The following is a 10,289-nucleotide window of genomic DNA, read 5'->3' as shown; positions in this document are numbered from 1 at the left end:
TTATATTCGATATGAAGATAAATAAAATTTAATTAAAAATTATTTTCAATAAAAATTAAATTCAAGTATTACTCGAATCACTTAATCTTGATATATTAATCCCTTGCTTAGAAAAATAGTTTAAAAGTCAGAAAATGTTTTTTAAAAAATAGGGTATTTATTATCATTTAAAATAATGGCATATCAGTTAATGCCGGCTTTCCGTGTTAAAAGATTGATAATAGATTTTCTCCCCTTAAAATGAATGTCAGAGAGCCAAAATCTCTGGCCGACAAGAAAGGTAAAAACAAACAGAAAGTGAGGGCATTATGGTAAATTCCCCGCCAGTCTGCTTAATTATAACTTTGGAGCTGTTGTCAATAGCAGTGTGGCACTAACTGCACTTGTATCTTGAACTTTACTCAAGTAAACAACATCAACATCAATCAAGTGTAATGCAACACAAGACTAATTTGATTATTCGGTAGGTCTTGTCTTGTTTCTTCACCCTCTTTCTCTTTCCAACCTTAACTTTCTCATTCACACCTGGGATCAGCATTTTCATTTTTCTGTGGCATGTTGGAGCCTAGATTCAGTGGTGGGGTCCTTCTCCTGTGGCTTCTGTGTGGGACTTTGGTTCCAACAATGGTGGAATCAGCCATAGGGGTCAACTGGGGCACCATATCCTCCCACAGGCTGAAGCCAACCACAGTGGTTGATCTGCTGAGACAAAACAAGATCTCTAAAGTGAAGCTCTTTGAGGCAGACTCTGATGTGCTCAGGGCTCTCATGGGGAGTGGCATTCAGGTTATGGTTGGGATCCCCAATGAGATGCTTCCCTTCTTGAGTTCTTCACCTGCTGCTTCTGATTTGTGGGTTAGACAGAATGTTTCTGCTTATGTGGGGAGAGGGGGTGCTGATATCAGGTTCCTCCTATCTTCTCCTTTCCTGTTTCAAAATCTCAGCTTGTTTTGTTTGTTAGTTAGTTACTTACTTAATGTCGGAGAATGATTGTAGTTTGAACAGGAATTACCCAATATTTTATTTTGATATACAAATACTAATAAGGAATATTTTCTATATGGTATTATATTATATGCTGCAACTTGCTACGAAATAGTGTCTGTATTAAGTATCAACTTCTACTCCTTTATAATATATGTTCACCCTTGAATTTTTTTTACTTTTTTAGTTAGTCTTATTAAGAGAGAGAATTTAATTGGAACACAGGCACAGTGTATAGATTTTTATACTGTAATCTAATCTTGGATTTATCATGTGTAGGGAGATTGTTGATTTTTGTTAGAATTATTTTAAAAGTAATTTTTTGAGTGATTTTTGATTGGTTGACAGTGTCATTGTATCAAAATTAAACTCTTAAAGAAAAAACTTTTTTGAGGGTGGTAACATACACCCCATTTTGGAGTGAGTGGGGTGATAGGAAGATAGAGAATGAAAGAAAAAAAAAGAAAAGGTAGAAAATGAAAGTAATAGATGCGATGTAATAGGAAAGGAAGAGAGACTAAGAAGGAAATAGTGTGAAAAAAGAGTTAGAAGACAAAGTGAGTGTGTTTATTATTACTACTCTTTGGTCATTGCATTGCCTCCATGCCAATGCATAGATTTCTACTAGCTTTTAAACCTTTTACCTTGTATTACAGGTATGTTGCAGTTGGAAATGAGCCATTCCTTTCAAGTTATAATGGTCAATATCAGAACTTGATCATGCCTGCAATACTCAATATACAACAGTCTTTAGTCAAAGCAAATCTTGCTGGTTATATAAAACTGGTTGTCCCCTGCAATGCAGATGCCTATCAGTCCTCGGCACTTCCTTCCCAAGGGGCATTCCGGCCTGAACTTACCCAAATTATGAACCAACTGGTTCAGTTTCTCAACTCAAATGGTTCCCCATTTGTTGTTAATATCTACCCCTTTCTTAGCCTTTATAACAATGGAGATTTCCCCCAAGAGTATGCGTTCTTTGAGGGAACTACCCATGCCGTCCAAGATGGTTCCAATGTTTACACTAATGCATTTGATGGAAACTATGACACTTTAGTTGCAGCCCTCACTAAACTTGGATATGGTCAGATGCCTATAGTTATTGGAGAAATCGGTTGGCCCTCAGATGGAGCCATTGATGCAAATATCACTGCTGCAAAGGTTTTCAATCAAGGCCTTATCAATCACATTGCAAGTAACAAAGGGACCCCTTTGAGACCAAATGCTCCACCTATGGATGTTTATCTTTTCAGTTTGCTTGATGAAGGAGCTAAGAGCACACTTCCAGGGAACTTTGAAAGACACTGGGGGATATTCTCTTTTGATGGGCAGGCTAAGTATCCGTTAAACCTTTTACTTGGAAACAAGGAGTTAAAAAATGCAAGAAATGTTGAGTATCTTCCATCTAGATGGTGTGTGGCAAACCCCTCTGGTGATTTGAACAATGTAGTAAACCATATGAGACTAGCATGTAGTGTTGCAGACTGCACTACCCTTAACTATGGGGGCTCATGTAATGAAATTGGTGAGAAGGGTAATATATCATATGCTTTTAATAGTTACTATCAGCTACAAATGCAAGATTCACGGAGCTGCAATTTTGATGGGCTTGGTATGGTTACTTTCCTAGACCCTTCAGTTGGCGATTGTCATTTTCTTGTAGGCGTTACAGATAAAGGCTCAGATTCATCTACGTCTCAAACAACATATCAGTGGTGGACTCTAGTGTTACTTCTGATTTTACATGGGACTTTTTTGCTTTCAATGTGACGTAAGTTTCATAAGTGGGTTTTTCATGGTCCCCTCTTCTTAGACTGTTAGAACTAGATTAGCTGATATACCTATTTAACGTAAGAAATATTCCAAAGATTCATGGCTTGTAGCACTGCATATGATTAAGTCATTGTATCATATCAGAGACGGTATAAACACTATCACTGTGCATTGAATATTACACATATTTATTTTATATTTTTTCTGGTGATGCCTATTTAATTATTGAATGAATCAGAATATAGTTTTTTAGCTTGCCTCCCCTGGAAGGAGAGCAGAATGCATTACAGTTTGCATTTCTTGCAGAAGCACTGAATTCATATCTTATTATTGGGATTTACCAATTTAGTTTCTATCTTTTATTAAGTTAAATATGGTAAGTTTATAGGATACTTTAATTCAATCTATGGATGGATAAACTTTTACTTTTTAACTTTACACACTTTCTAACCTTAGAGTCATATCCATCATATTGCAGTAAAGGAAATAGTGTACTAGTGTCAATAACTTGATACATGAAACGATTCTATAACGCATAAGATGGGACCATAAGATCATTAGTGCTCTTCGAAAATTCCTTGGATGGTTAATGGAGGGATCTACATATGATTTTTGAATTGAAATTCCTCGGGGATTAAAGGATAAATTCTGTTATTGGTTAAGTCCGTTATCAGTCATTGTTGTTTACAATTATTAGTAATAACTAATAACGGAATTAATTAATAACAGAATTTATAACTAACATTCTGTGATGTACAATCCTTTAGGGATAGTCATATAGAAAGAAAAACTTTGATTACATTACATTAACTTATAATCTTATATATCAATAACACTTAACTTCTCGCAGTGTGCATATTCAAATTTTGGATTCCTGGATAATTCTTTAGCATTACATTATATATGCATCTGGACGAAGAGAAACATATATAGAACTATAGAACTTATAGGAGGTCTGCTTCAACCTTGTGTTGCATAAGTTTAAGAGCAACATCCATCTTCACAGCAAACTTTCCCACATTTGATCATTGACTTCCATATGAACCAGCAGCACCTACAACCTTCACAGAAAAATGACATAGCAATTACTTTCAGCTTATTTGAACCTAGGGCGGTACTATAAATTGGTTATAAGGAATGCAAAAGTACAAGTTCATGTTGACTTTATCTTGAGGATAATACACCATATTCTTAGAAGATGGGGGGTGAATCTTTGTGTTGTCTGCATTAGCAGAAACCACTATGAATGCCACCAGTAAGAGCCATGAAACAGCAATGATCAAAGCTGCTTTTCTCACTATCTTCTCTAACTCGCCTGTATATTTCATTCTCTTTGCAAACCTATTTATAGTAAGCTCATTTTGGACTGTACTATTAGCAAAATGCGGTGGAATTCCACAACTTTTCTCTTGATATTTAACTAGTGATGCATATCTCTAACTTGAATATGGGCACCATTTGTCTGTTACACACACTACTCATCTTTTATGCTCGCCAAGTTTGACTATCCTTCAAGACAACCTTCTACCTCAAAATCCTGCTGATTCAAACTTTGTGTTTGCATGGCTTACTCAGTGTATAGACCTAGCTATATAATGTGAACATCCCTGCTTTCATCCATGAACTAGCAATCCAATTGGTGGCTTTTTCACCCAAAAGGGGTATTTTTTTTAAGTTTTTTCATCTGACTTCTACATAAGTTAACATATATAAGTTCGTTTTAATTTATGGAAGCAATATGATTAATTTTAATTCCTTAATCTTTTAACTATCCTCTCATAAATATTTATTGAGAAGTTTATCCAAATTGACACAAGTCGCATTCCATTCTCAACTATTTCTATGATCTTCCTCCTCCATCGAACCGTTTGCGTCAAAAGAAACTAAGTGGTATGACTGTGAAAATTGTTATAGCATAAGGGTAACTTGATTGAACAACACATACACAAACACAACCTCTCTGTCAGCTGATAAACTTGTAACTCAACTAACACCGATCGTAATGTTTTAAATTGGACCACATTTCATTGTCTTAAGCAGTAGGCTTTGGACTTGGGACTAATCTATCCCATTGCCCTATTATTTTCAACTGGCCATACCGTTCGTCATGTTAAGTACAAAAAATTGCCAACAATTTTAGGTAAAGAAACAAATTTCAAAGTTAGAGGATCAAATTATACATGTACGAGAGGATATTGCTGAGATAAACTTAACAAACACAATATGGAATTTAAAAAATCTTTATTTTTGGCTTAAAAAGTTTATATCTTGGAATCACCATTCACCGGCAATAGTTTGAAATGAAAAGCAGATGTGCAGGACCAATTTCTAGTGTGTTTGGTTTTGTAATTCAACAAAACTTGATTCCCTTTTTCCGTGTTAACAGTGAAGCAGCACCTTGTAGCGCTGCATTTTTCATGTATTTTACACGCGGTGGCTGGTTTCGTTACAAAACCAAACACACACTTGGTCAAATTTACTTGAAGTCGGTTTAATATTCACAGCCAAAATTTTATTTTTTTTCTCCTAGTTTTTTCCAACACTGTTTTTAGTTATTTCCTATACACTAACTTGAAGCATGTGCCTGAAACAAATTTTGACATATTAGTTTTAAATTAAAAACACCTTGGTATCTAGTTAGTTTCCTTTAGAGTTTCGACTATATTAATCAACTGTCAGATCAGATAATAGGTCAACGCTGAACAACTCGTGTTCTTAGCAAAAAATAAAAAGTAAACAAAAATATATAAACACAAAAAAATGTTAAAAAAATCAACATCTCCAAAATTCTTTATTTTCCTCTTTCACTAGGGGAGGGGTATTGGGTTAAATTTCGGGGATAAATAAGGCTCCCTTTCCCTTCAATCTTTTTCCTAAGTTCATGAGTTAAAATGAGAGACTAAGCTCCAGCCATCCATATTTACAGAAGATCACCATCCCCAGAAGATGCAAATCCAAGATTGGTACATGAAAGAAAAAGTCTTTTAAATGACTTTGATCTTCCAAACAAAAACCCAACACTTAGAATTCCTATCAATCATTACAAGAGTTAGATGTTTGGAGCTTGAACTTGTAAGTATTAGCTTCCCCAACCGGGAAAGATGCATCAGATAATTTTCCATGAGCCATCTTGTTGTCATAACGAGGATAATTATTGTTAAACGTGCCTTAAATGTTGCCAAGGCAGTTTTGATTTTTAATTTGGTTTAGTTATTGTGTTGTTAGTGAATAATTCATTTTCAATTTTTAAATTAGTTTCTGATTCTATTTTTGAATTATCAGCAGACCGTAGCTGTTCCAAATTAAAACTCATGTTCTTCTTTATTATTTTTCCTTCTCTCCTATGTTTTTTTTTCTCAAATTAAAACCAACAATTGATATCTAAAGCTTTCTTCTTGAGGGACCTATGAAATGGATGTTAAATCTAATTTCTCACAAATTGTTCCTTCTATATTTGATGGGGGAGAGTTATGATATTTGGAAGGTGAAAATGAAGTCCTACATGGAGTCTTTTGATTTGTGGGATGTTATAGAAGAGGATTATGAAGTGTTTTCAATGCCTAAAAATCTCACTATGGTCCAAATAAAGCATCACAAGGAGAGAAAAAAATCAAGAAGGCGAAGGCAAAGACATGCTTATTTGTTGGTGTTTCCCAGTTGATCTTCACCAGGATCATGACTTTCGATTCACCTAAAGAAATTTGGGATTATTTAAAGGAAGAGTATGAAGGTAATGAACACGTTCGTGACATGTAAGTGTTTAACCTAATAAGGGAATTTGAGGTGCAAAAGATGAAGGAATGCAAGACAATTAAAGGATACGCAGATAGATTGATTGACATCGCTAACAAGGTTAGATTGCTAGGCACTACACTTGCAGATTCTAGAATTTTTAAAAAAATTCTAGTTACAATGCCTAAGAGATATGAAGCATCGATAAACACTTTAGAGATTACAAAGGATCTATTCAAGATCTCTTTGACAGAAGTGATACACGCCTGGGATCAAAGAAGATTGATGGGGGAATAATCAACAATTAAATGAGCTTTACCAGCCAAGCACTAGAATGCGACCAAATACAAGAAAAACAAGAACTTTGATGGAATGGAATCAAGTTCAACATCAACCAATACAAAAGAAAATTGGAAGAAATCTTATCCGCCTTGCCAATACTACTGAAAGAAAGGACATCATTCATTCAAATGCTGGAAAAAACTTGATGCTAAGTGCAGTGAGTGTAATCAAATGGGGCATGAAACTATTATTTGCAAAAACAAGAATCAACCACACAATGAAGCTGCAAAGGCTACAGATTCGGATAAGGAATACCTGTTTGTTGCTACATGTTTCTCTAGTATTGAATTAAGTGAAAATTGACTTATTGATAGTGGTTGTACTAACCACATGACATACAACAAGGATTTATTCAAGGAATTGAGCAACATAAGTACATTAAAGGTTCGAGTTGGAGATGACAAGTTCATCACTGTGAATGAAAAGGGAACTGTAGCAATCTCAACGAGGTACACAACTCATTCCTAATATGTTATATGTTCCTGAAATTGATCAGAATTTGTTTAGTGTTGGACAACTAGTTGAAAAAGTTATAAAGTGTTGTTCGAAAACAAAATTTGTTTGATTAAAAATGTAGAAGCCAAGGATATTCTCAAGGTAAAAATGAGAGGAAAAAACTTTGCTTTAGATCCATTGGAGGAGGAATAAATTATTTTTCAATAAAAGAAAATATCATTGAATTGTCTCACAAAAGGAAGAAAGCTGAAGAAAAACAAGTAAATTTTAAAATGGTAGTCCCTAAGTTCCAAAGTAGTTTAACTAAAGAAGAATTCACAACTATTGCACAAGAGTATACAAACAAGAAGATATACTTGAGGGAGAAAGATGAAAGAATTGAAAAGAATGAAACGTGTTTAAAGTCTCTCTAAGAACCCGAAAGCTGAAAATTCCAAGGCTTACTCACATGTGAAGGAAACAATAATTTTTCAACAATGTAAATCAATACGTTGAATTTTTGAAGAAGATAGGAGTTTACAGCCTCCAAGGCAAGGAGGAGTGTTGTTGAACGAGCCTTAGATGCTGTCAAGGCAATTTTGATTTTTAAGCCGAATGAGTTATTGTGCTGTGAGTGAATAAGTCAGTTTCAAATTTTAAATTAGTTTCTAATTCTATTTTTGAATTACCAGTAGCCAGTAGCAGTTCCTAAAATAATGAAACATGGTCTTTTATTCAGTTATTGAAATGTATTTAAATGAGACTTATTCAATAAAAAATCACATTCTTCTCTATTATTTTTCCTTCTCTCCTAGGTTTTTTTTTCCTCAAATTCAAACCAACAATAATCATCCTTGAAGAATGGCACAACTTGTTGCAAAACCAGCCCTCTCTTTTCTGCCTTCTTTACCAGATCCCATTTGTTGTATGGATCACCCTCTGTGTGTTACATGAATCTCCCCACCCTCTTTCTTTATTAGAGCCTTGGCATTTGCTAAAAAACCCTTCAGCAACCTTTTGTTCAACCTGCAGTAATCATGCACTGGTTCAACAGATGAAGAACAAATTCTACTTAAAACAAACTAAAACGTTAGCACGTCTCCAAAGTCCAACCAGACAAGAATGCATACATCACTAAATTCACATTTGTCATCTTATGTATCAAAATTAATTACAAGTACATAAGTTCCAAAAGCCAATTCATTGTTGAAACTTGAAAGGAAGTCCAAGGGTTCACTTGGTTGAGTAGGTGTACCCTATGAAGGTACAATATAGAGGATAAAGTGAAAATGAATTTCAACAAAAGATACTACCCACAGTGAAAAAAAAAATGGGTTATTTTTCACCACATATATTTTGTTAAAACAAGCATGTGTAAAATAACTTTTATTTCAAGCTTTCCACCTTCCCACTTTCTACCTACTAAATTTTCTCTTAGATAACCTAAATTTTAAGAGTGAATACCCTCCTACTTGCTTACTTTAGAGGAGCGTTGTCCAAAATTTGTGTTCCTATACACATTTTCCTTAATTTAGGTAATCAAATTATACAGTACAAGGAATATGTAATTGTTGAAAGAGTATAAAGATGTTTCAACATCAAAATCCTAGGTAATAAAAGGCTTTGGAATAGGGTAAATGCAATAATTGTAAAAAAAATAAAAAATGCAACTTCCAATCTTTTAGGAAAGTAGAGAACTATCCCCTTGATTCACTTGTCATCTCTTCTGTAAGATAGGACTTGTATTCTACTTTCCTGCATCAGTTAAAAATACAGATTATCTTTTTCCTTAAGGAGTAAACTTGGGCACAAGTGTGACTACTAATCTGAGTCACAGGCAATCACCAAAACAGCTCTAAAGCTGGAAGTCTCTTGCAATTAGAATAGTTGACTCTGATAAACTTTTGACCCTTTTAGCAGTAATCTAATACCACGACCATGATGATAAAAAACTTTGCTGCTTACAGTCACAGAATATTGATAAACAAACCCAATATTTGAAACTCATTACAATCTCATTCAAGTCTTCAAGTAGAAGGGAATGATCACTAACAAAGTCTAATAAGTAAAAAAGAAAAAGTAAAGCAAATTTAACTAAAAAAGGAAAAGAAAACCATATAAGAAACAAAGAAAAAAAGGTATTGAGGAAGGAAACATAACTGGATCTGGCAGAGACTATTCTCTGGGTATATAAAGCCAACATGAGGGAAGTTGTAGACAATGCGATCAAACCTCTGAGTCTTGAAAAAAAAATGCTGACTCATTTCCTTGGCATCAACACCATGAAAGACAAGGCAACCTCTTTCTTGAAGTTCCATCACATTACTCAATACATTACTATACTTCTTCCCAATGTTATCTGCCAAAACAAAAAAACAAAGACTATCAAATCAAAAGGGCATGTTGGAAAATGGTCCAAGTTTGAATCTTTCCATTTCCAAGGGAGAAAAGAGAGGAAAATTAACAGAAATATAGAAACTTGGTTTGATGGGGCTGACCGTAGGAATCAAGAGAAGTGGCAACAAGGTTGTGGCCAGAACCAAAAGCCCTGGCCAGACAAAGGGAGAATGAAAAGTCACCCTCTCCAACAAGAAGAATCCTATGCTTTGATGAGTAATGTTTTTTCCATTTCTCTGCCTTTGCTGATTCTTTATCCTCCAACTTTGAGTCTTGATCATCATCATCATCAACATCTCTTGTGCCCATTTTGATGAATATTGCATTGGTCGTGTAGTGTAGTATAGTATTCCGCTGCCAAGCCCATTGACCAATAATTACGTTTACCTTTATGACATGCCTCAAATATCTTTCTCTCTCTATCTACATTACATTACATGCAGCGTGCAATAAAAATAAGTAGTAGTATAAAATTCCCTGGCTTCATTTCTGCCCTGCAGCCTTATACCAAAATAGTAATACTATAAAATTAAAAATAAGAAAGGATAAAAAAAGATAGTTAAATTTATATGTACGCTTAATATAAAAAGTATTAATTAATCATAAGTCACAGTTGGCGTCACTTT

General features: G+C 34.5%; 1 protein-coding gene and 1 pseudogene across 2 annotated transcripts; one reads left to right on the top strand and one right to left on the bottom strand.

The window, feature by feature from the left end:
- The first annotated feature begins 317 nt into the window (after positions 1–317).
- LOC114386846 (glucan endo-1,3-beta-glucosidase 5-like) lies at positions 318–2,972 on the top strand. 2 transcript variants are annotated; one of them, XM_028346898.1, is made up of 3 exons: positions 318–463; positions 570–905; positions 1,641–2,972. In XM_028346898.1, the coding sequence occupies exons 1-3, from the start codon at positions 435–437 to the stop codon at positions 2,752–2,754; spliced, it is 1,479 nt and encodes a 492-aa protein (XP_028202699.1). In that variant the 5' UTR covers positions 318–434; the 3' UTR covers positions 2,755–2,972. The 2 variants fall into 2 exon arrangements, with proteins under 2 accessions (XP_028202699.1, XP_028202700.1); XM_028346899.1 differs by having other exon boundaries at positions 365–463; positions 536–905.
- Positions 2,973–5,562: 2,590 nt separating this feature from the next.
- Positions 5,563–10,079, bottom strand: LOC114387647 (annotated as a pseudogene).
- Positions 10,080–10,289: the final 210 nt, after the last annotated feature.

The sequence above is a fragment of the Glycine soja genome, chromosome 15, assembly GCF_004193775.1.
Source record: "Glycine soja cultivar W05 chromosome 15, ASM419377v2, whole genome shotgun sequence".
Classification (NCBI taxonomy): domain Eukaryota; kingdom Viridiplantae; phylum Streptophyta; class Magnoliopsida; order Fabales; family Fabaceae; genus Glycine; species Glycine soja.
Note: the sequence above shows the minus strand (reverse complement) of the source record. Positions and strands in the feature narration are given on the sequence as shown.

Excerpts from the sequence above, each read along its gene's own strand:
- LOC114386846 (XM_028346898.1), top strand. The coding sequence starts at position 435 with ATGCAACACAAGACTAATTTGATTATTCG. Across the intron at positions 464-569 it reads AAGACTAATTTGATTATTCG|ATTCAGTGGTGGGGTCCTTC; the intron begins GTAGGTCTTGTC and ends GTTGGAGCCTAG. Across the intron at positions 906-1,640 it reads AGAGGGGGTGCTGATATCAG|GTATGTTGCAGTTGGAAATG; the intron begins GTTCCTCCTATC and ends CTTGTATTACAG.